The sequence below is a fragment of the Tursiops truncatus genome, chromosome 16 (assembly GCF_011762595.2).
Source record: "Tursiops truncatus isolate mTurTru1 chromosome 16, mTurTru1.mat.Y, whole genome shotgun sequence".
Classification (NCBI taxonomy): domain Eukaryota; kingdom Metazoa; phylum Chordata; class Mammalia; order Artiodactyla; family Delphinidae; genus Tursiops; species Tursiops truncatus.
In genome coordinates, this window is record NC_047049.1 from 29,094,849 (window position 1) to 29,121,526 (window position 26,678).

The window sequence follows — 26,678 nt, forward strand, 5'->3', positions numbered from 1 at the left end:
AAAACAAAAACACTGTTTTCATCTCTGTCTCTTTCAACACAACAAAAACAAAAACACTAACTGGATAATAGTGTTATGAAGACCAATAACTCAGAAGTTTCAAAACAGAAAAGTTTAATATAATTTCAGGAGAAAAACAATTTACTTGCATAATTTATCTTGTGTGTATGAGTTTTTTGCTGCATGTTTGTTGGTTGAGTAAGGGTTTGGGGTATGTGTGTGTGTGTGTGTGTGTGTGTGTGTGTGTGTGTTTGAAAATTGAAGGTGACCTACCTTGCCCTGAACAGACCCAAAGACATCATGATTGAGCCCAGAGTGCACTGTAAGTGGTTTGTGGTTACTACCACTGATTTTTCACAGTGCCTTCCCACTGTGCATGTCTATGTCAGGAAAATAGAGTGGTTTGGCTAGATATGATTGGGATTTGCTGTGAGTGGGGTGGAGCTGTCAGATTTATATGGCTTTTTCTCTTAAAAATATATGGCCTTCCTTTTTCATTCCCAGTAACCGTAAAGCTCATTTGGAACTGTTGCTTCCCAATCACGTGGCTCCCCATGTTCTAATGAATGCACAGCACAGTTCTCAGAGGGACTGCACTTCCGGCTGACACATCAGGCCGGAAACTCAGAGTGGTTTGATCCCAAAATTCTTTCTGGGTATCCACAATTTCATAGGTCTCTCCTTTCACTTACCAGTCAGAGGTTATTGTAACTAATTGGGTGTCTGTCCTCCACTGGCTCTCAGGGTTTGATTTGCACACACTTAGCTCCACTGATGGAATCACCACGTGGCCTAGGGAATGAGCGTTGATCAAAGTACCATCCATCCTCTTGCTCTCCAACTTTTTTTTTTTTAATTCCAGCTCTGCCTCTGGAAATGCCCTCTAAAACTCTCATCACATGCTTTTTTGATAAAATGACATGACTCAGAGAATGTAAGCGTCTAGAATTATATCTCATAAAGCTCAGCTTTCAAAACTTAAGTATGGGGCTTCCCTGGTGGCGCAGTGGTTGAGAATCTGCCTGCTAATGCAGGGGACACGGGTTCAAGCCCTGGTCTGGGAAGATCCCACATGCTGCGGAGCAACTAGGCCTGTGAGCCACAACTACTGAGCCTGCGCGTCTGGAATCTGTGCTCCGCAACAAGAGAGGCTGCGATAGTGAGAGGCGTGCACTGCGATGAAGAGTGGCCCCCACTTGCCAGAACTAGAGAAAGCCCTCGCACAGAAATGAAGACGCAACACAGCCAAAAATAAATACATAAATATTTTTTTAAAACTTAAGTGTGTTGAATTGAAGCCAGTCAAGTGAACTAAAAGCTGGCTGGGGGAAGACAAACACAGGAGAGTGAGGAGTGACTCTGGGCTGAACAGAGGGATGCCTGCTGTGAGGCTGTCAGGGATGAGCAACCATTTAATTGTTCTCTCTCTCATCATCATTCACAATCTAGAAGGCAGATATTAAAGTCACCTTAATGAGACTGTAGGTGACACTAAATTTAGAGGCATTCTCCAAGGCATAGAAAATGTTGGTGGAAAGTACACAAAAGAAAAAAATGTTTTCTCCAAAGCTGCCAGTACTGTAATAGAAGGTTCAGAGGTTCAGAGATCATCCAACCATGCGTGATACCTACCTGTCCCACACATGAAGGGCCTCAATACACAACCTGGGAGCTTGAAAATATGGTTAATTTTACTGTGCAAGTACGTTCATCCACTCTGTGGCTGTAGACCGTAGGATTCAGAGGTCCATTTTTACAATATGCTGGGCACTGCACTGGCCATGTGATAAGAGATGAGTTTAGTTATTCAACACATACTTATTGAGTACCAACCAGGCTTGTGCTAACACTGTGCTAGTTTCTAGGAGTATAGCTCTGAAGGAAACAGACAGGATCTCTTGCTCTCAAGAAGCTCAGAGTCTATCTAGGGAAGAGACATAATAAATAAGTAACCAGATAAAGAAAATAATTACTACAGATTGTGAGAAATGCAATAAAGGTTTGGAGAAATCTGGTGAAGGGGCTATTTTGGATAAAGTGATAAAGATATGTCCCTTAAGAGGGACACTTAAGCAGAGACCTAAAGGATGGGCATGAGGTGGTTTCAAGAAGAGCTAGAGGGATCGCTTTTCCACTGGGGCCATAGAAGGGAGCGGGGTCCAGAGGATTCACAGAGCAGAAAAGGAAGCTACATGTAGTGAGGCAGGAGAAGAGTGACAGGACGAGGGGCTGGAGAGCTAAGCAGGAGCCAGCTGGTAGAGAGCATGAAGATCACCACGAAGAGCTTGGATTTTAGTCTAAGAGCAATGAGCGGCCACTGACAGGGTTTAACAAGGAGCTGATATGATCTGATTTAAGTTTGAGGAGGACGACTTTAGCTGATCTGTGGAAAATGGATTGTCTAGAGCGGAAGCAGAGAAGTCTAGATAGAAGGCGTTTGCAGACCAGATGGAAACTGAGATGACTCAGACTAGGGTAATAGCAATGAAGAGGGCAGAAGGGGACAGATGAGAGATGGAGTAGGAGGTAGAAATGAAAGGACATGTGGATGGACTGGATGGGAAGTAGTAAGGATAAGAAAAAAAAACATTTTTACATTCTACCTCCTTTTATGCAAACCCCCGGATAGTATTATCCTAAATCACAACAATGCTGTACAAACCCCAACATGGGTTTGAACTCTCCTGAAAACATGTTTCCACCCCTCCCCAAGCAAGGGTAGACTGGCTGAAAATCTTTGCAAGGGACTTGAATTGATATTAGCACAGTTGGACACTGGTCCCTGTTCCAGAGTAGTAGGCCCCAGAAATTGATACCAGCTTCATCTCCCCCAACCCCAGTGAGCCCTGATCCTAATCTAGTCATGATCACACAAAGGCAGTCCTCCACCATCATTCACTTTTATGGTTGAGGTTTTCTCTCCAGGCCTCTACCCTGCATTTATTCCTACTTGAATTCCTAACCCACCCTTCTTCCCATTAGTGTCATCTGTAAACTTAATGATGACCATGTTCTGTATTTTCGCCTCCAGGTCCTTTAGAAACAATGTTCTCTGTATTTATTTTTGAAGTCATGAGCAGATGCCCATGCTGGGTGAACACAGACACTGAAATCTGAACCAAGGAAATGTGATTTTGGAATGAGACTGGTTCCCCATGACTCGTGCTAAACTTTTTACTATGGAGTTTAATTTAATATCGGAGTTAGTATTGTAAGCAAAATAAAACTTACATCAGAGTTGATCTGATACATCTAATAATGTGATTGTTGTTATGCTACGAGAAATGATGTTTGTGTAAATGACTTACATACGTTTCTATTTCACGGTCACACCAAAGCTATAAAGCTGTAGTTTTCTTGTAAGAATTGTCAGTTATTACCTCTATCACCCATGTGAACAAAAACTCATAGTAAAAGACAATTTCCTTACTTCTAATCATTGTACTCACAGGACTGAGGTTTCCCTTGCTGCACCCAGTCCTATCCTATACCTTCCCCCTACACTCCGGTCCTTAAGTAGCACACATAACTCATTCTACTCTAACCATACTACAAGGATAGACACAGCAGAAACTCTAGCTTCTGCGGCTGTGGACTTTTTGCCTGAGGCAATTATAATATCCCAGTTCTGTGGCATGACTAAGGGGTATGTAATGTTGGAAAATTACATTTTAGACAATGCATTTTTAGACAACTCTTCATGTAATTTTGCCTTACCATCATGGGAGCATCTAACCTACAGGATAGTTATTCTTACAGGAGAGTTACATCAAAAATTTTAAGTTGAAACATTCATAATGGATGTCAGAAGCTCCCAAGTGCTACTTCTCTCATGCTGCCAAATTCCCAAACCCTTTTATGGAAGTAAAATGTTGAAGGATTTTTCTACCAGTCTTGCCCTTCTGAGCTCACATGCTACCCAGCCCACCCTACTCCTAATGTTTCATTTCCTGTTCTTCTGAGATCTGGAGGCCACAGAGGTAGGTGTAGGTCACTACAGCAGCCCAAAGGCCTGCTTTGCTTTCTCTGAAACTTGTGGGCTTCACCCGTCAAACCCAGTTTTCACCAGAGGAATATCCTTCTATCTCCCTTAATTAGCAGCTGCTATCTTTTCTTCTCCTTCTATGGCTTTTCCTTTTATAGTCAAAAAGCCACTTTGGATCTCTCTTAGGCCTGTCTTCCCAGAAAGTAGTCCGTCATTCTCTCTTGTGTTTTTGGACTCCCACCCTATTTTATAGTATCTGCCTGTGAAATATACAAGAAGAAGGAGATATTACAATGCTGTAGCGTTGTTAAGAAAAGTGAGGACTGATCATTCCTCCTACGTAATACACAGGACCCCATGCAAAATGAAAATGTGGGACCTCAAATTTTAAAAAGTGCTATTAAAGGTACTAGAATGCAAAGCTTTTTTCCCTTCCGCCAGTCTCTCTCGACTATGGTATTTTTTATTTGCCGTTTAATGTTGTTCTAAGTAAAGAAATAGTTTTAAATAATTAGCATGAATTTTGCCTTTCATCTTTGTATTGTGCACATGAGACTTAAAAGCTAATATAAGAGCATTTAGGTTGTGTGTGAATTATCAAAATTATACAATTTGTACTTCATAGGTTGTACATACATATGTATTTTGTTCTTACCAGAACAATGGAAACACTGCACAAAATTAACTCAACGGTTTTTTATTTCACTTCTTGATGTGTGGACATTCTACCAATATTCCGTACCTTCAGATTATTGATAAATAAGAAAGGACTGAAAGAAAAAGAACTGTGAGTTGCCCTATCTTTCCCTTTACTTCTGCTTTCATTTTCAGCAAAAGTGATTGGCTGATACAGAGAAGTAATATGAGTAAGAAAGGATATGATAGGATCCTTTTCTGTTTCATAGAACGCTATTGCCTTCTCCCTGTGTTTGAAACGAGTTCTGGTGTGAACAGAAAGTGTGGCTTCTTGAGGCTGTCAGCCCCTCTGCTCCCCACTTACACACGCTCACTTTGCACTCCCACGTGTCATGGATACACCAGAATTCTGTGCTGTGGTACATCGCAAACACTGTGTATTAACTGGGTAGCAAAGAACTATAGACACACATATTGGGTATATCTCCTCTGCTCACATGCATGCTCCCTTGTCTCATTAGACTTCATTTACAAAACAGGAGTCGAAAGACAAAATTATTAAGAATTTCAAGACAGCAACAGTAGAGCATTAAGCCAAATGCAGGGCTTTTTTGAGCACAGGGCCCTTCTGAGAATGGGGACAGACAGAGGGTTATAGGATTGGGTAGTTGGGAGAGCAGGTGGAACAGAAACTTGACTTTGCCAAAGGAAATGTCTTATTATGAAAATCCCCTAACCTATTGGACTTTATGCTCCAGTTTCTGTCAGGAACATCTGAAAATTTTGTTTATATCTTTGGCTGAGAAAGTAGAGAAGATAGGAGGGAACTCTGCCAATTTTTTCTTTCCAGTTGACAAGGAAACTTCACTGAGGTAAAAGTGAGAGACCAGGTATTGAACCTATATGACATGGACTTTAATTCCTAATTATAAGGGAAATTTTAAATGCATTTTCAGTGTCCCACTTATACTTTGAAAACACCTGTTGTCACTTAAAACTAAGAAATGGTGATCAGAGCAAAATTAGAATAAAATTTTCCACCCGGCTTCTTTTGTGTGGAGAATTTGCTTTTGTGCAATTCAAGACTATGTCAGTGTGCTTTTGCAAATGTCAGAATTATCAGATTATGTAGTGAGATTTATAATAATGTCTTCATTCAGGGTTCAATAAGCTGTTTTCCAGCTGGCAGTTTCCTGGAATTGGATTTTCTTTTGAACTTTGAAATTTTTGCACATTTCTAAGGGTCCATATTCTATTTCATACTGGGTTTCTGTGCCAAGGTACTGTTGTTTCCAGCTTCTCCATCAACTAATATTTCTTTGTGCAAAGTCTGTAAAACCCTGTAAATGAAGCTCTTTGGGTTTGTAATGATTGCTTTCCAACATGTGAGGAAATATCAAAAGTAATTACTGAGTTGGTACTGTGACTTCCCATTTGCACTTACTAAGAATGATAATATATATTGGCAAAGTACCTACTCCAAAGTTTTTCCTGTCACTAACCCTCAATCACTCCCTGAATAGTAAGGATGAGGTAATGACTGGAAATAAAAACCTCTTCCAATGGTTCTGTGCTGTGTCCAACCAGGAGGACGGCTTGTTGTCCCTGGTCAGAGGGCAGCACCCATGAAAAAAAAAAAGTTTAGCCCCAATCCAGAAAAATTTTGCCATACGAATGACTACTTTGGTTAATTTTGTTTCTAGTGTATTTTCTGTTGGGAATGATCCAGGTTGGCAATATGGGTTTGCTAGTTAATTACCAGATCTTCTCTTCACTTGATGTTGACAAGAATGGTCACCATAATGAGAACTAGACTCAAGGCACGGGATAGATGCAGGTCTTCTGCCTTTTCTCTCTATTGCCTCTGTCTCCTCCTCTCGAGATTCCCTGGTGGAGGTGGGCTCTTTTCCACAAGACCTACTTTACTCCCATTCCAGAACTGCCTCAAAACCTCACACTTCTTTGCTTTTCATAAAAAGGGAGCAAAGTACCTACCAGCTTCTATTACAGGAAATGAAGGGGAACAAAGATTCTCTGTCCCTCCCCAGCTTGATTCTTTATCTTTTTCACATGCCCTGGCTTTGGGGTAGTAAATATACTTTGGTGATTGCAAAGTTAACTATTCTTTTAAAATCACATAAAGTTTGATATCAATGAAAATATCCTAAAAGCCATTAGATATATAGTTTCACCTTAAAGGATGGATCTTACCTTGCACCTTGAAGTCCACTTTACTGGGAGGCCTGGATCCACTTGAGATGGGCCTTGTAGAGCAGGATCTGGACTCTGGACAACCTTAACGGACCCCATACAAACACAGACAGCATATTCTACACATAAAACAGTAAAATGTGAGGTTATTTGGGACAATTTCCTGAAAATCAGTTTTTAAGTCTGTCTGTAGGTGATCCTAGGGTCTATAAGTTGTGGTGTTCATAGTAATTTAACTTCTGCCCAAGAGCTAGGGGAGAGGTAGAGAGACTAATCTAGTTATCTGCAACCAGCATTTCTTTTCCTCAGGAAAGATCTTGACCTTAGAAATTCCTGAAGCGTAGAAAACCCTTCTCCAGTGTTCAGAAAAAGTAAAGGGATCTAGCCCCTTCTGCTAACCCAGGCTGAGTGTGGGGTGTATTTGTCCTGCAGAGGGTGGATTGATAGACAGAACTGCGTTGGTCATGCTTTCCCACCAGTTCCACATTGTAGCCATTTCAGGTTCAGCCATGTGTGCCAGATTGAATTAAATACTTTTTTAAAAGTCTCCAAAGCAGGAAAACATCTTTCTCCGACTGGTATTTTTTTACATATTTGCTAATGAGGGTCTGCACAATAAAGACATGGTCTGTAGCTTGTTTTGCCAAAAGGAGAAATCCAATTTGGCTCTGGTGGATGTTGCTGCTAGTCAGATATAGTTTAATTCTTTAATTGAAGCGGCTTCAAAATAGCTTGTGGACAATGCATTGTTCCACAGGCTTTCCTAGACCTGTCTGGGTGGAGACCACCTTCACTTTGTGGTTCTGAATCCCCTGAGCTTGTCAGAGTGTCTGTCAAGAAAATGTCTCCTCTGCAGTTGGTTGACCCTGCCGTTGGCCTGTTGGAGCTGTGGTTAAGTCTGTGGCTGACTTCACGGACTTTAATTCCCTCCTTGTTAGCCCGAAAGGTGCTAGAATTCTGCCACCCTGGACAAAAGAGTGAGCCAGCTCCTCTCCAAAGGCTTCCAGGAATCTCTCCACTGGCTCAGCTTCAGTAGCCTGCCTAGAAGGCAGCCTGTTATTATGAAGCCTCTATGCTCTAAGTACCTTACATGCAGTTAACTTTCCTGATTTGTACAAATACTTTGGGGACAGAAAAGTTTGGTGTAAAAGAGGACAAGTTTGGGGAAAGAAAAGATCTGCTCCAGGTCACAGGTGCTTGTGCCCCTCTGACCACCAACACCCAAAGGATGAGTCAGTTAAGGAGAGAGAGATGGGACCTCAGAGTTTGCTCAAAATCTACTTAGAGACCTTACTGGCTTTGGCCAAGTAAACGCTAAGCTCTTCAAGGTGTGAAACTGTGTCTTAGTTATTTCTACTTGTCCAGTATATCACAGGTGCTCAGCAAATGTAGACTGATGATAATAATGATGATGATGATGATATCTAGACAAAAAACACATATCTACTACCTATTCATTCATTTCTAGTGAAGGCAGGACCTTGTCCCTGGCCTGATTCTCTAAGACTTTGGTGCACACAAGTAATTGTCCCCAGCTTTTTCATAAAAGTGCCACTGTTCACTTGTAACCTTTATCTTTTTTGCCCACTTTTTCTTTCTATCTTGTTCCTGAGTTTTTCTCCGTATATACTTTATCCTCTGCTTGTTCTCTTTTGATTGGCTAGTTGTTTGAGTTATGTCTTATCTACCTTGGGCCATGCTTTCCCCATTATTCATCCTTTCTAGAATATATTCAGATACCATACATACAAGCACAGGCATTTATATAGAAGATGATTATTAATAGTAATATCAGCTGATATTTCTCTGTGTCTGTTACTCACCAGGCACTGGGCCTTTGCATTCATTATGTTAATCCTCACAACATCTTCAGAGGTAGGCACAAGTGTTATCCTGTTTTACAGATGACAATCCTGAGACTTAGAGGGAGAGTAACTTGCCCCAGGTGGTAGTCATACCCAGGAAGTGCTGAAGTTGAACTAGAGCCCAAGTCTGACTTCAGTTACTGCCACCCACGTTATAGGTCACAAAAATGATGTCAATGAGGTCTCCTGAGTGAAACAAAACCTCTGTACCAGTAGCCCCCTCACTCTGTGAGGACATTCTCCTTGACAAAGCCCTAGCCACTCAAGCCCAGTCTTCACTCACTGCCTCTCAACTTCTGACCAACTCCATGTGAAAGCTGTAAGTCATACTCGAGAGCCTTCCTTGATTACCCCAGCATGACTTTGCCACCTGCCCTCATTGTGTTTTGAGAAGAGCTGAAGGAATATTCTGGGGCACTAGACACTGGGATGGAAGCTTTCCCTTACTCTACTTCCTGAGTGATAAGCACCAAAAGAAAGAAAACATTCATGGGTAAGAACTGGTTCTACCTTCCAGGACTGGGCCAGGCACTTTCCCAGACCCTGTCTCATTTGAAGTTCATCATGATCAAGCAAGAAAGGTTTTCGTGGTTGAGGAACTTGTGGCTTAAAGCAGTTGACTGACTTGCAATGAACACAGATAAATGAAATTTAACTGGAATTCCAATCCAGGGTGCCTGACTCCAAAGCTCATGCTTTTCTGCCTCTGCTAGGATCATACACAAGTGTCTGGAAACCCAAAGTAGTCCAGGGAGCCAACACCATTGCAAAAGCAAAGAGCATAATATAAGTTTTTCCATGCTTGGAAATAGTTGACTGGGGTGAATGGAAGGAAAGTTCTTAAATGATTCTTAACAAGGTCTTAGACATTCTTACATGTCACCATCGAACATAAAGTGTTAGGTTTAATGGGATATTATTTACTTCCACTCCACATAAATAAACAAGTATGGGTGTGTCCACATGTATATTTATGAGATAGCCTATGAAGTGTGGGAGGGAGATGCACCAATATTTTCTACTTTCCACACTCTAGGTCAGTGGTTTGCCAAACGAGGAGCCCCAGGGGAGATTTGGCAATGTCTGAACAAATTTTTGGTTATCACAACTAGAGGCAGGCTGTGGTGCTGGCATCTAGTAATTGCAGGCTGGGGATGCTGCTAAACATCCTACAACGCACAGGACAACCTGCCGCAACAGAGAATCATCAAGCCGAAGCTACCAGGAGTGCTGAGGCTGAAATGCCCTGCTCTGCATTTTAAGATGAGGGAAATGGTACACTTTCTCCCAGGTTCCTGGCATTACAGAGAAGGGCTTATTCCTAGCATATCCCTCCTGCATCCTGGGTAAAAAAATAACTGTGCCTGGAACCAGGAATCTGTTTAGGAAAAACTCACTGTTTTTTCCTTTACTCTCATACTACTGCCATACTCACAGCAATCCTGACACTGGATGTGTGAATTTTTTTCTAATACCAACCAATTATTGGACACCAGCTGGGTGTCCTACAATTCAATGTAGTTCTGACACTGTCTACCTGGAGTTAGCGTTAGATCCCACAACTTAATGGCTCAGTCTCACAAGACTGCCCCCACTTCAGATGCCAATTACAAGTCTCAGGTTGTCCCTGGTACTTTTGACACAACCTGGTATAAATCAGCATTTATACCAGGTTGTCAGTCAAAAGTGACTTCCTCCTCAGGTTTGATAATTTGCTAGATCAGCTCACAAAACTCAGGGAAACACTTACTTAAGTTTATCAGTTTATTATATGATAAAGATACAGATGAACAAGCAGTTGAAGAGATACATAGGATGAAGTCCAGAAGAGTTTTGTGCATAGGAGCTTCTGTTCCTATGGAGTTGGGGTGCACCACCCTGCAGCACATGGATGTGTTTACCAACCCAGAAGCTCTCCAAACCTCATATTTTGGGGATTTTATGAAGGCTGCGTCATATAGATGTTATCAATTATTAACTCAATGTCTAGTTCCTCTACCCTCTCCAGAGAATGGGGGAGTGGGGCTGAATGTTCCAAACTTCTAAATACGCTTGGTCTTTCTGGTGACCAGCCTCCATCCAGGAGCCCAATAAGAGTAGCTGAATTAGAGCAAAAGATGCTCCAATCACCCAGGAAATTCAAGGGGTTTAGGAACTCTGTGTCAGGAAACAGTGTCAAAGAACTGAGGAACTGAGGGTAGATAATAATAATGTATAACATTACTTCAGAGACTCTCTCAATCAGGGAGAACCCAGTGAATTGAGGAAGTTTGACAATCCTAGTGAGATCAGATTTCTCATCACTTACTTTTCTGTTTGCTGAATCCCAACTTAAATTGAGACTCTGGCAGCCTGATCCTTTTCTCTTCCCTGCAGTGCTCAACTGATGATCACATTTGTCCCAGGCCTATTCTGGGCCTGCTCGGGCTCTGCTCAGGTCTTCAAAGTGCAGCAAAGAGGGGTACAGGGCAGCTTAGGGGCTAGTTCAGCAAGGAGGAGTGTGTTTACCTGTACCTAATTCAGCCAGTGACGTGTGGCCTCTATTTTACTAATTCAGAGCATTCAGAGGAGGAGAGAGGATGGGGCTGATTTTTATCTCCAGGCAGCACTAGCTCTGAATTTTTAAGGGAGCTTCAGACTGAATTCACTTATCAGTAAAATAAGATGTTTGGCTGCGTACTGACATCTTACCCATTTGATCAGGCCAGTACTTTTAATTCTAGCAATACTTTTGCATCATAGATTCAGAGACCTGCAGTAGTGAAAGTTATCTACATAATTTTAGTATTTTCATTCATTAATTCAACAAACATTTATTAAGCACTGGTGCTGGGGCTATAATTCTGTCACCTGTGTACATTGCTTTTGTCTATGTCTAAGCCTCAGTATCCTCACCTGTAAAAAGAAAGATAACAGTGCTTCGTCATAGGATTTATTGGTGAATTCAGTGAGATAATACATGTGAAGCACTCAAGAAATGTTTGTTGACATTGTTGGAAGGAGCATGGACCCTGATCTCACTGAAGGGTCTAGGGGAGAATACACTAGTGAATAGGCAATTAACAAACACTGTGAAAACTGTTGAGGGGGTTACCTCTGTTCACAGGATCACATACAAGAGAAACCCTAACCTGGACATGGGGCTTCAGAGAGGTTTCTAAGAGGAAATTTCACTTAGGCCGAAACCCAAAGAATGAGAAGGAGTTGGCTAGGCAGGGCATGGGCAGAAAAAATACCCTAGACAAAGGGAACGGTATTTCTAAAGGCCCAGAGGTGTGGGAGAATAGACCTTTCAAGGAACTGGAAGAAGGAAAGGAGTAGTAGTCAGAGATAACTACTGTTTTCATTTAGGTGTATATCCTTCAAGTTTAATTGCACAGAGATACTTATTTCCCCTCAAAAATAAGATCACCCTATTTTAGAGTCTGTTCTTTTTCTACACACTATAATGAACATCTTTTGACATCATTAAATATGCTTCTAAAATAGAATTTCTAGTGACTGAAAACTCTCCATAGTTGGATCCACCACAATTTGCTTATCTAGTCATTTATTTATTGAACATTTAATTGTTTTGAAGCTTTTTCCCCAGTAAAAATAAAGCTGTGATGATCATGGAACCACTTAACATTCTTTGGTCATAAGAAAAAAAGGGAGAGAAGGAATCTAGGGAACTTAAGCAGAGAAGAAATGGAGTTGTTGAAAAGCTGAAGCACCCAGCTTGGAAGGGATAAGATTCAGGGCAATGAAGAATCCAGGTGGCAGCACCAATGAACATTCAGTCCCCTCAAGTTGCCACTCCACAGAGTAAATCCAGTCCAGCCGCTCTTAATATGCTTGGCCATCCCGTTCAGTTTCCAGATTCCCTGGAAAGAAAGTCCAACTGGCCTAATATGATCAGTTACTCTCCTCAAGGGAGATCAGGGAAACTTGATAAACAGGATACAATCATGGCTGAACCATATCCCAAAAGAAAATCCAGATGCTGTGATCAAAAGGAGGAAGAATTGATATTAAGGCACAAAACCAACGACTACTACAACCATCTTACTGATAAATCTTTGCACATATCTATGATTATTTCTTTGGAATAAATTATGAGAAGTGGAGTTGTTAGGTCAAAGGGTATAGAGCAATTTGAGGCTTTTGATGCATATTACCAGGTTATTCTCAAGAAGGATTACTTCTGGCAATTCATCCTTTTTTTTTTTCTCTTTTTTTATTGTGGTAAAATATATATAACATAAAATTTGCTGATTTAACCATTTTGAAGTATACAATTCAGTGGCATTAAGTACAGTCACAATGTCATGCAACCATCTCCCATGTCTATTCCAAACATTTTTCATCACTCTGAACCCATTAAGCAATAACTCTCCTTTCTCACCTTCCCGCCAGATTCTGGTAGCCTCTATTCTGCTTTCCGTATCATGAATTTACCTATTCTAGATATTTCGTATAAGTGGAACCATACAATATTTGTCCCTTTATGTCTGGCTTCCTTCACTTAGCGTGTTTCCAAGGTTCATCCATGTTGTCGCATGTATCAGAACTTCATTCCTTTCTGTGACTAAATAATATTCCATTATATGGATATACCACATTTTGTTTACCCATTCTTCTGTTGATGAACACTTGGGTTGTTTCCACCTTTTGGCTTTTGTGAATAATGTTGTAATGAACATTCACGTACAAGTTTCTGTTTGAGTACCTGTTTTAAATTCTTTGGGGCATATACCCATATACCTAGGAGTGGAATTGCTGTGTTAGGGTAATTCTATGTTTAACTCTTTGAGGAACTGTCAAACTGTTTTCCACAGTGGCTATACCATTTTGCAAATCATTCTTGATACTAAGCTCTTGGAAATGTTTCACAGATATGTTAAACTTCATGACTGGAGTATTCAAGATAAGCAAGAATAGTTCAATTGCATTTTTTGCCAAAAGTAATTCTCATTAAAAGCATGTAGCTTGGCATTTTTATAGCGAACTTATCAGTTTTTCCCCTGCCATTTTGAACCCAGACAACATCACCTATCTTGTCTCAATGCGCAGGTGAAGGCAGGCCTGTATAATTCTTTGTGCGAGCTTGTGATTTCCTTCACTTGCAGCATGCCTAGAATTCTGATTTCATATTCAGTGCTTCCGGTGCCCCTTGTATGATGACCTTCTGGGCTGCATTTCTAGGTTGGAGGCTTCCTGATTCTCCATTCCACTCAGTTCTCTGGTTTGGGCATCATCCCCACTGGATTGGGCTAGAAATTCCTCACTGCTACTACTGTGCACCACAGAACCCCAGCTGAGCCAGTGCTTCCTTCCACCTTTACTCAGGTCTGGGATTGATGGGGCTGAGTACAGAAAAACTCTGTAATTTGTTTCAGAACACATTACCTGAAGTCCAGTTGTAGATAAGACTGGCTAAGAGAAGCAAGGAGCAGGGGATCAGACTGGGGGATGTGGGTACCTTCAGGCCCTTCTAGTTCCAACTGTTTATTGAACACAGGTTCTAGGTGCTCAGGTTCTAGGTGCTGTATTAGGCAGCTGTGAGAAAACACAGTCCTATCATCATTGAATTCATAGTCTAGAAAATAAGACACACATGAATCAGAAAATCCTACTAATAAATGTGTAAATATAAACTGAATCAAATGTCCTAAGGGAAAGAAATTGTTTTCTGAGGACACATAACAGAAATGTGGTCCAGGAAAACTTCCCTGGAAAAGTGACCCTAGAGTTAACATCTGAGCTAAGAGTTAACAAATTTTGTGTGTGTGTGCACCCACACATGTTGGGGAGGGGTGTGCGGGATAGGAATGGGAGATAATTAGAGAAACAAGAAGGCCCTGTCCATGGTGGAAGGGATAAAAAAAATCAATGTCCTTGAGGATAAAAGGCCAAGTAGAGAAAGGTGGGAAGGGACTAATTCATGGTAGAACCACCGGTTTTAGCCACTGTCTCTAGCCTGCAAGCAATGCGGGGCCATTTGGCAGTTTTAAGTAAGGCGGTCAAAAAATGGATTGGAGGGGATTCCATTCCCTCTAGAGAGGGCAGCAGGGAAAATTGTAGCTTTTAGTATTATTTCCAAAGATGCTTCAGTCACATGGAAACTTTCTAGATCTGCCCTGCAGCTCTCCCTCCGTGGAGGAAGTTGGAGCAGCAGCATTCTTTCCTTTACACATGAGCTCTGGCCCACTGCCACATCTAGAGCAAAACTCCATGGGGATGTTCCACTTCACTTGTTCTTGGCTCTCTAAGGTCAGCTATCTAGAGAAAGAGTGGCTACCGGGGTAGCCTCGTGCCTACTAGAGCTATGTTTTTGTGACTTTGGAAGTCAGGCAAGAGGCTCCACGATGGAAAAATATTTGTCATTTGGCTGTCACACTTCAGTGCGTGTACACTTCCCAGAAACAGAAAATATTGAGATTAAACAAGTTTAGGCACCTGCAGCAACGCCCATCAGTGCTCAGGAAAACCATAACCTTTGAACCTTGCGAAGTTATCATTTCACTACCATTCAGCCCTGAAAAACCTCCCATCAGTTTCAGGAGGTGAATCTTGATTCGATCATTCATTCAATCAAATATTTACTGAGTACCAATATCTATGTTCACAGGCACCAGATATGCAAAAGTAAGCCCTGATCTCAAGGAGTTTCCTTCCAACCTTCCCAACACATGCACATGTGCACACACACGTACACACACGAGTTATATTTATGTTTTCAGGGCAACTTAGAGCATAATTGTGTACATACTAGAATACAACTATTTTCATGAGGCTAAAAAACATCTTTCAAGGAATAAAGAGAAGAAGAAGCAACGTTTATTAAATATTTCGATATATCAGGCACTAATAGATATTTCCAGGTATATTATCTCATTAAATCCCTATGAGGAAACTGAGTTTTATTTTATTTTATTTTAAACATTTTTTATTTCTTTAATGTTGTATCTATTTTATTTATTTATTTTTGGCTGCATTGGGTCTTCGTTGCTGTGCGCAGGCTTTCTCTAGTTGCGGTGAGCGGGGGCACCCCGTTTTTTTTTAACATCTTTATTTGAGTATAATTGCTTTACAATGGTGTGTTAGTTTATGCTTTATAACAAAGTGAATCAGCTATACATATACACACATCCCCATATGTCTTCCCTCTTGTGTCTCCCTCTCTCCCACCCTCTCTATTCCACCCCTCTAGGTGGTCACAAAGCACCAAGCTGATCTCCCTGTGCTATGTGGCTGCTTCCCACTAGCTATCGGTTTTACATTTGGTAGCGTATATAGTCATGTACCACAATGCTCATTGCAGCTCTATTTACAATAGCCAGGACATGGAAGCAACCTCAGTGTCCATTGACAGATGAATGGATAAAGAAAGTGTGGCACATATATACAATGGAATATTACTCAGCCATAAAAAGAAACGAAATTGAGTTATTTGTAGCAGGGGCTACTCTTCGTTGCAGTGTTCTCGTTGTGGTGGCTTCTCAGCGCAGGCTTCTCTCGTTGTGGAGCACAGGCTCTAGGTGCGTGGGCTTCAGTAGTTGTGGCACACGGGCTCAGTAGTTGTGGCTCACGGGCTCTAGAGCGCAGGCTCAGTAGCTGTGGCACAGGGGCTTAGTTGCTCCACGTCACGTGGGATCTTCCCAGACCAGGGCTTGAACCCGTGCCCCTTGCATTGGCAGGCAGATTCTCAACCACTGCGCCACCAGGAAGCCCCGGAAACTGAGATTTAGAGATAATAAATAACTTTCCAGGATTTGAATATATATCTTTCAACTCTAAGCAAATTAATTGTCCACTTTTGTTTCTCTGAGAAGCCTTCCTGGAATCCCCTGGTCATAAATAATTGTTTTGGCGTCTGAATTCCCTAAGCTCTACGAGTGGTTCCCGCTTCTGTGGTGTTTACTTTAGCCAGCCTCATTTTACAGAGAATTGCTTACATGTGTCTTGACCCCTAGGTTCCTTGAGGACAGGAAGATGTCCTGTTCATCTTAGTATCACTTGGACTGAGCAGAATATCTGCATGCCACTAATATGTGCTCAGAAAGTGCTTGTAGAATGGAAGATGTATTCGCAGGCCTCACATGGGTGGTCAGAGCCTAAGGCCACAGCCCAGCACCCCTTCCCCACTCCTAGTTCTGTAGTGTATCACCAAGGGTCTCATGGTCACGCAGTGTGGACCACCCAGGCTGCAAGCCCAAGCCCTGATCACATTTCCATCAGCAGCTGCCCCTTGCCACCTTTCCAGCCTAGTGGTGCACACTCCAAAGCTACAGTCCACTCCCAGGAAGCCAGACTCCAGGTTGAGGTCCACACAGGTTCTGGCAACAAGACTCCTTCGCTGACCATACACCCCGCCCAGACTGGGTCACGTGTATGATACTATACGGTCTCATAGAGTTCTCCATTACCATTTGTTCTATTGAAATTAATTGCATAACTCATTGGCTTAAGGACTGTTTTTCTTGATAAGATTTATAAACTTCATGATGGCAAGAACTGTATTTGTCTTATTCACCACTATGTTCCTAATGCCTAGCATGGAGCCTTGAACATAGTACACATTCCATAATTGAATTCTAGCACCTCCTATAAGCCAGGCACTCTACTAGGCATGGGCTTTAGGAATGAGTAAGTAGTCTTAGACCTTGAGGAACACATCGTCCAGTGATTAATCCAGTAAATTCTGCAACCCTCTGTCAATTTCTTTTTTTTTTTCCCATTTATTTTGGTTGAACTTACTCTATGTACTGCGTTTTCCAGCTTTCAGACCACAATTGACTTTCTGACAAATACTAAAGAAAAAGAAAAGATTTAAAACCTCTGTCTTTTTAGTGTCATCTGTTATTAATTTTCCCTCTCCAACTAATAAATGGACTCTATTTTTCTTCAACTTCTTCTCATGTCTGACACACTTAAAGAATGTTTGTTTGGGGCTCTCTTTGTCCCTTGAAAATTGCAATGCATTCCTTGCTTTGGATTTTTTTATTGTTGACATGAAAAGCTATTATATTTGCCTTCCTTTTTTATGACTGTTATTGTTTGAAAAGTTCTCTTTCTATTGCATCTTTCATGCACTGTCCTTTTGTTGTTGTTGCTGTTGTTAGATATATATGTGCATTCTTTATTTTTTTCCTATCTCATCTATGCATAAAGATAATTTTTCTGCATTTTCATGTCATTGCCTTAAGAGATATTCAGGAATTATTCCATTTGTTTAATTTTATTTGTGATTATATAAATGGCACATATCATAGCAAAATAAAAGAAAGGAGAAAGGGAGGGAGGGAGGAAGGAAATATAATTTGGTTCTGCTGCTTTACATGAGGGAGAGATAAGGACAGTGAGAGAGGGAAAGTGGAGTTTTTTAAAAAGAGGCAGGCTAAATAGGGAACTGAGAAAAGAATAAGGGTGAGAGAGGCGTCTGAAGGTGGTGCACGGAGCTAAGTAAAGGTGCAAATTTCACATTCACTTTGGCTTTAACCTACTGTCAGCTGACTTACCAACCCAAATCCTAGATTCCCCCGAGGGGAATCTACATTCTACTTTGATTAAAGACTTAACTATGAAAGAAAAACTCTAAAAGTTTTAAAAGAAAACATAAAATATCTTTATGAAATAGACATGAGGAAGGACTTCTTAACACAAAAATAAATAGATATTTTATGCCCACTAGACTGGCAAAAATTAAGAAGTGTGAAAATAACAGGTGTTAGCAAGGATGTGGATCACAGGGAACACATACAGACACTGCTGGAGGAAGTGTAAGTTGGAATAATTGGAATCACTTTGGAAAACAGTTTGGCATTATCCTGTAAACCTGAATATTTTTATACCTGCGTGTTACCCAGCAATTCCAGTACTACAGTTTGTACTATAGAACCGTGCTTCTCTTAACTTTGACAAGCAACCGAATCACCTAGAGAGCCACACAATTTGGGGGCCTCACCCCTGGAGATTCTGATTCAGTACATCTAGGATAAAGTCCATGTATGTGCATTCCTAAGAAGCACCCAAGTGATGAGGCACTGCTGGTTTCCAATCACAATTGGAGTAATGCTTCTCCAGATTTCTTCACCTGGGTCTTAGGAAACAGGAACAAGAATGTTCAAAGACACGTTGTTCATAATAGCAAAACTCTGGACACAACTCAAATATCTATCAGCGAATAACGGATAAATAAATTGTAATATTTTTACACAATGGAGTATCATACAATATTGAAAATGAATAAACTGTAAGTACGCATAACTACCTGGATGAATCGTTGAAGCATAATGTTAAGTGAAAAAAGTAAGTCAAAGAAAACTACATACAGCGTGATACCACTTTTATACAGCTAACAAATTAAATAATATATTGCTTAGGAGCAAATATATATATATATGGATAAAACTAAACTATGAAGGAAGGGAATGAAAAACATATAAACGAGAAAAGGAAGACTCACATAACTAAATGCAACAGTGTGGGTATTATGGTAGCTTTTAAGATGGATGGTGGGTTCTCATATGCTTCAGAACTGTCATTAAGTTACATATATTCTCCTGTATATGGAAAACATATACATAAGAACTTGAAGCTATATTTAAAGAAAATTCTCACAGGTTGAAGAAAAGGCTTAGTCTTTCTGATTAAAAGTAGTCCCCAGTGGTGCTTTGTGACCGCCTGGAGGGGTGGGATAGGGAGGGTGGGAGGGAGGGAGACGCAAGAGGGAAGAGATATGGGAACATATGTATATGTATAACTGATTCACTTTGTTATAAAGCAGAAACTAACACACCATCGTAAAGCAATTATACCCCAATAAAGATGTTAAAAATAAAAGTCCCCAAATACAGGCAAATTAATGCAGAAACTCACATTGACACATTCCTGGTAAAAATTCAAATATCAAGGATAAAACATGACTCCTATAAGCATCCTGGCAGGACACAAAAGATAGAAAACAAACAGGCTAACCAAACATAGAAAGAAATTCATGCTAGCTTCAAACTTCTCTGCAACAACTGCTGCAAAAAAATAATTTCAGAATTTATTTGGAAAAATAAATGAATATTACTAATTAAGGAACATTTGAACAAAGAAAGGAAAATTATAATGAAATGAACTTGAATCTCTAGATATTAAATGCTAACTATAGTAATGAAAATGATGTGAAACTGATTTTTTAAAAATAGAGAGTGCAGGGCTTTCCTGGTGGCGCAGTGGTTGAGAGTCCGCCTGCCGATGCAGGGGACACGGGTTCGTGCCCCAGTCCAGGAAGATCCCACATGCCACGGAGCGGCTAGGCCCGTGAGCCATGGCCTCTGGGCCTGCGCGTCCGGAGCCTGTGCTCCACAATGGGAGAGGCCACAACAGTGAGAGGCCCACATACTGCAAAAAAAAAAAAAAAAATAGAGAGTTCAGTAGAATAGAATAGAAAATCCAGACACAGAATTATATATAACATTTCTTATCAGTATATGTATCATGATATACATATCATAATCTATTATATATGACATATGCATATATTTATGTTTTTATGTGTTATATATAACATGATTTTAAATATGTTATATAATACACATTATTATATATAATTATATATCATTTATATTATATATCACAATGTATATTATATTGTACATATGTGTGTATGTATATATATATGTATATATAGTATATATGTATTATAATATATATACACATTATACCATATCATATATTGTATAATATATACAATATACATTATAATACAATATAGTATATACAGTATATTATATATTAGATAATAACAGACATGATAATGTATAATATTATATAATATAAACATTTATATTTCATATGTATAAATTTTAGTTTGTGATAAAGGTGGGTTTAGGGATAGGTTATTCACTATATGATGCTACAACAACTAGTAGATAATTTAGACAATAGTAAAGTTAGTACCATACACCCAAATATTTTTCAGTGAATTAAAAGTTTAAATTTTTAAATGATAATATAAAAAGAACTAGAAAAAATATCAGTGAAGATTGATCTTACCTTTGTGTGTGGAAGGACTTTCTAAGGATAAAAGAAAAAGAAGAAATCAAAAGAAAAAGATTGATATATTTTTCTATAAAAATTTTTGAAATTCTTCATGTCAAAAAAATCATAAAAAGTGATAAAAAGCAAACTACAAATTTGGACAGAATATTTGTTTCATAAATATTCCAAAGGATTCTTACCACTAATATTAAAAGATATGTTACAAATCAATGAGAAAAAGGTGGACATCCCATTGGAAATACTGTGAATGTGATAATCTCTTCACAGAGATTACTTCAAATCAAAGACACAGAAATTGTAGTCAAGTATGAGCAATGAATTTTTTTATCTATATGATTGACAATAGTGAAATATTTGCTATTTTAAATATAAGGAAACCATATTTAGCAGCCATCCTAAGTCCACTTAAAGTTAATTAAGGTAAATGGGCAAGGCTTAGTGCTCAGGGCAGATCTGGAGCTATTCTGGAGACAAACAAGCTCTGGGACTTTGTTCTGATTTATTCAATTCACCAGACATTTTTAAGCAGCTGATGTTATAGATGACCACAAAAGGGAAAAAAAAAAAAAAAGATTATTGAAAGATGAAGGCTGAGAAGACATGATTGATGTCTTTAAGGTCTTGAACAGAATGCCTGCACTGTAGAGTATGTTCACTGAATTCCAGAAATGGGGAGAGGGGGGAAGCTCCTAAACAAATTAGGAGGCCCTATTTACATGGTGAGTTATAAACACTGAAGTCATTACCCCATAATAGGGTTTAAGAGCAAATACAAAACAAATACAAAATATGTTTTGTATCCAATATAAAATAGAAAATAAAAATAAAACATGATAATAGCAAATACAGTAGAAATTAAGGTGGCAGTAAATAGGCATTTGTAAGTTCAAACTCCTGTGTGGATTACAGATTGAGTATTTATTTATTTATTTGTTTATTTATTTATTTATTGGCGGTACGCGGGCCTCTCACTGTTGTGGCCTCTCCTGCTGCGGAGCACAGGCTCCGGACGCGCAGGCTCAGCAGCCATGGCTCACGGGCCCAGCCGCTTCACGGCATGTGGGATCCTCCCGGACCGGGGCACGAACCCGTGTCCCCTGCATCAGCAGGCGGACTCCCAACCACTGCGTCACCAGGGAAGCCCCTGAGTATTTATTAATCAACTACAAATGGACCCTGGAATGTTTAAAAGCACCACATTGTTTTTAGTTAAGAATTATTGAGGGTGACCAAGAATTAGCACCATGGTTTGCAGACATTCTTCTGTTTGTATTTTCACCTCTGGAATCAGGACTCTGGTCTCCTGTCTGGAGGAACGTCATCCTCCTCCCACCACATTAATAGTGACAATATTTGGAGGATGCTATGTTGGATTCTCACATTGGTGACAATCGCGAAGATTGGAAATCTTCCATCCTATAATTAAACAGAAGTCATAAACCAGTATGAAAGTAAAGTCATAGGAAAAGAAAGTTGAAAATTCAAGGCCCAGCTGGTTGGTCTTTTATATGTGAAAAACTGATTCATTTGCTTTGTATGCCACTCGGGGCTCGCCCCACTGACACTTCCTCATTTGGCCAGCTGCAAAGGCCACTTTAGATAATGCCCACTTCATTATGAACCGAAAATGAGCACTTCATTGGGGTGATCATGCTTACAGGGTTAGGGTCTCGCTGGTCCTGATTCACCATATTCCTGGTAAGAAGTGGATTCTGGCCTGCGTGTTTGTATGTTTACTCAGAACACCCGAATGTGTGTCTATCTCTGACTCTCTGCCTCTCTGTTCTCCTCAGGACTACTGGCTCTCTCTCCTTTACAAGCGCCTGATTGGCCCCAAGGTCTTGGCTGTGCATGTGGCTGGGCTCCAGCGGAAGCCACGGCCAGGCCGAGTGATCCGGGACAAACTAAGGATTTATGCTCACTGCACAAACCACCACAAGTAAGTCTGCAGAGAGATGGCACAGAAAGCCACCCCTGGGGAGCTTCAGGCCCCTTTGAGAATTTCATATATGGGGCCCCTTCAAGACTTATTGAAAACCACTTCTGGATTCACTTTACCTGCTCTTTGCAGGTTTCAAATGGTTTCTGATAAACAGCTTTTTCTCCAAGTAAACCCCCTCTCTCACACTTACAGGATTTATTCATAAAATGTTCATAAAAATACATGCCATTTGTTCATTTACTTCTTCATCCAACAAATTTTTACTGAGCATTTTCTCTCAGCCAGTTGATGTAATGTCCAGGAGGCTTATTTATATGCCTATGCCTGAACCAAGGGTAGAGATATAAAATCTGTTCCTAAGATACACCAGGCGAGCTTGAGGAAATAAGTCTACATCTCTAAGATGCATTTTGGAGAGCTATACCACTAGAAACCTAACCATATACCAGTGCATCCCAAACTGAGAGTGCCCAAAAGTAGTCAGGCCAGCTTTAGAGCTATTTCAGTATTTGGAAAACCTTTTCAGCTATTTTAAAGGTTAAATAAAATCTAGGCTTCCTCTTTTAGGGGGCCGGACTTTGAACAATCAGCACGGTAACAGGTATGATTATGTTCTTTTTCATCTGAAGCTCTGGTTGTCAGAGTTGTCTTTTAAAAAATAGGAAAAATATTAGTAAATAAATAAAGTTTGGCAGATAAAATATTTTAAAACGTGAGGTTCATAAGGTAAAAACTTAAAACTGAGCCTAAAGCAAAACCCATCAGACCAAATATGGCTTTCTTACATCGCTGTCTGTTTAAGGAACAGAGTAGGCAGCTCTGGAAGTAAGAACTTTTCTCTTCCTGCAGAGAAACCTTGTGTGGAGTGGGAGTGAGGGAGGAGGAGGCACGTGCCCCCAGCCAGATCTTCACTCCAGTGAGCCTGTCAGGAGCTGATCACGGGTAGTGGAGGCACAAAGAGCTCCAGCGGTCAGGTTACAACAGACGCTCCTTCCCCTTCCTTGATGACAGAGGAGCCAAGCCAGTTAATTTATCAGGATAAGATTTTTCAAAGACTCACTCTGAGCATAGCGGGGTCAGGGGCCAGTTGTCTTGTCTGTAGATACAAGTGCCTATTGTGGATGAGTGGAGGCTGGTTTGGGCAGAGGCCAGAGGCTTTCAACGTCCCTTTTGCTCAACAGGAAGCTCAATCCAATACCTGACAGAGAGTGACTGCTTTATGGCCTTGGCTGGAGTTATCTGATCACCACACAAGGAAACATTGTATTCCTTGTCTCCACCCTGGCCTTGAGGTAACCACCCAAAAGGTGGACCCCCAGCTTCAAGAGAGAAAAATTACTCTTGGCACCTTTTGTCTCTTTTGGGAAGCACATCAGTATGTGCCCTTTATACTACAGGTCTGAGGACGCAGGGGAAAATGTCAGTAGTCAAGCCACGGGCTTAGCAGAATTTGAGGGTCTTCACAGAGGTCTCTTCACATTGTTTCATCCCAGTGTTCATCCTGACGTTCTTTGACATTCTCGTGGGAAGTTGTCACTAATGTTCTGAATATACTGTGCCCTCAGGGCCAGTGCCTCATGCATTTTTGTATCCTTGGTGTCCAGTAGAGTGACGGGCCTGAGGAAGGTCTCAGTGAATGTTTGATGAATGGGCGAGTGAATGAATGCAGAAATAGGGCATCCAGACATCACTGATGATTTACAGTTATAGATCTCTTTCCCTTTGCTGTTACCACACTGGCCAGAAGGAAGGGGTGTGGTGGAATGGTTAAGAATTCTGCCATTCGCTAGCATCAAATCATTCATTGCATTCAATATTCTCTCTCCATCACCAGGTCTCCTCTGCTTTCTATGGAAAGTCACTCCAGAACCTCTCTGGGGAAACAGTGCCACTGTGCTTCTGTCAGTTCCATCCCTCTTTCTCCCTGTTACATAAAAGAAAGAAATGACTTTACTAATCTATTCCACAGATGACCTTAGTGATTACTGGGGTGAAGGTCTTTTTGTTCCTATTAGAGAAGAAAGCCCACAGTGGATACACTGAGCTGGCTGAGTTTGCAGATCTTCTCCATGTTAGTGGGTGTCCGGTGCCTTAGATAGGTGGGCGCAAAGATAGAAGTGTCTCTGCTCCTTCTCTGTGGGAAGCCACGTGCCCTGTCTGTGCCCCCTCATCCTGCATAGCAGTCACGAGGAAGCACTCCTGGTTCACTTAGTTTATTTGTGGCCAAAGAAGCCAAGGTCACAGAAATGTCCCAGAGTGGGCATGTTAGCTTCACGCTGTCCAGTCTTGACCAATACTCTGAAAATATATATCCTTGCTCAAAATAGGGAATTGGGTGGAAAAGTATAAGTTTACCAGTAGAATAAACCAAAGAAGGGGTCTTTTAAAATAATTCCTGCACTCCAGTCTGTATTGAACACTTGCTGTGTGCCAAGCATCTTGCCAGATATTCGCATTTGTATTATTGTATTAAATTCCAAAGGTTCTATGGTATCACACGTATAGGCAAGTAGCAACATTAATAATGTAAAGATTTTTACATTTGGAAAGAACCCTTAGAGATCTTTGGCCTGGTGTCCTATATAACACAGAAATGCCCTTTACAATCTCCCTGACAGTCATGAACCTCTACTTGAATACCTCACTCCCTCTCATGGCATCTCTTAGACCGTGGGTCGTTTCTGACCTAGTAGACGATTGTCTTTTATGACTGATTTAGGATAAAGAGTTAGATACTCATACCAACACTAGCAGGTGATTTTCTGCTTTCTGTTCTAGAACCAACAAATTAGGACACTGGCAGCATAGCAATTCTCACCCTAAGTCTTCTTATTCAGAGAACGAATAAGTTTTGACTAGGAAACCTTCTTTTTCTAAACCATTCTGCTAGCACAATGTATGTTTCTGGGAGGAGCTGAGGTCCTTAGCCAAGTTCAGAACCAGTTGAAGCCTGGTGGATACTGAAGCAAAATTGAGCCTTTTGGGGTTCAAGTTCGTTTATTATTGGCAAAGCACAACTTCCTGTTTTTCAGAAGAAGTTTTTTTAAAGACTCATAAAAAGGTTCCTGAGGCTTCTTGGACATCAAATCGCTCTTACAAAACAATACTTTGATGAGTTAAGTGTAAATGAATCAGAAACATGTGGATTAAATTTCCCTTAAAATACACAATGCTTTGAAATTAGGGGAAAAGATGTTTGGCAAAATATGGCCTGACTTTTACCGAACCTAAGAACTTTGAATTAGATTTGGAGATAATGGACCAACACAGTTTTCAAACAATAGACTTTCACTGGAAATGGCCACGGATTTCAAAGCATCACCCTCCCTTCCCTTTCCTAGTCTCCCAGCTTCACTGGAGACATTTCTAGAACAGGGACTGTTTTTCATCTGTAAGTCAAGATGCACCTCCCCATATGACACCCCTCGCCTCTTCTATCCATGATATTCCAGGCCCAGTCCCCACTCCTGACTCACTTCCTCCCCCTCCCAGATGGCAACATAGGGATGTCAGGCAGCAAAAGAACAGCCAGAAAGATGAACTCCAGATACACGCATTCTCTGCTGGTGACAAAGTCTTACCATGAGTGAGACATGGAACAAGACAGATGTTCTACCAGACAGCAGGGGCATTAACTAAGAGAACAAAAAGCCCCCTGGACTTGACAGCATCAGAAGGTCAGCAGTTGCCTCCAGTCCACACCTTCAGTAAGACCCCATTTCCTTAGGGAACAGATAGTCCTCCAAGATTATTCTTCTGTCGGCAGAGAATGTACATTCTTCAGGAATCTGGTTTCTCAACATAGTACTTTCAGGTTGGTGCTGCATTCCCCAGCCAAGAATGTGTCTTCACAGCCAAAGGCCTCTGCTTAATGTCCTTGCCCATCGGCCAAGCAGGGAAAGCGATGATCGAGGGGGTCTTCAATGCCAGCTCCTACCTGAGGAGGCTCCGTGAGCTCTGTGAGAGCCTCGGCCAGTTGGTGTCTGGGCTGGCTTTCAGTACT

General features: G+C 40.9%; 1 protein-coding gene across 5 annotated transcripts in view; it reads left to right on the forward strand.

The window, feature by feature from the left end:
* Positions 1-26,678, forward strand: part of HPSE2 (heparanase 2 (inactive)) — a 633,877-nt gene that overhangs the window by 577,798 nt on the left and 29,401 nt on the right. For all 5 annotated transcript variants that reach the window (XM_073794093.1, XM_073794092.1, XM_073794091.1 and 2 more), the window contains one exon: positions 22,527-22,672. In XM_073794093.1, the coding sequence (XP_073650194.1) occupies positions 22,527-22,672 (146 nt within the window). The remainder of the gene's footprint in view (positions 1-22,526; positions 22,673-26,678) is intronic.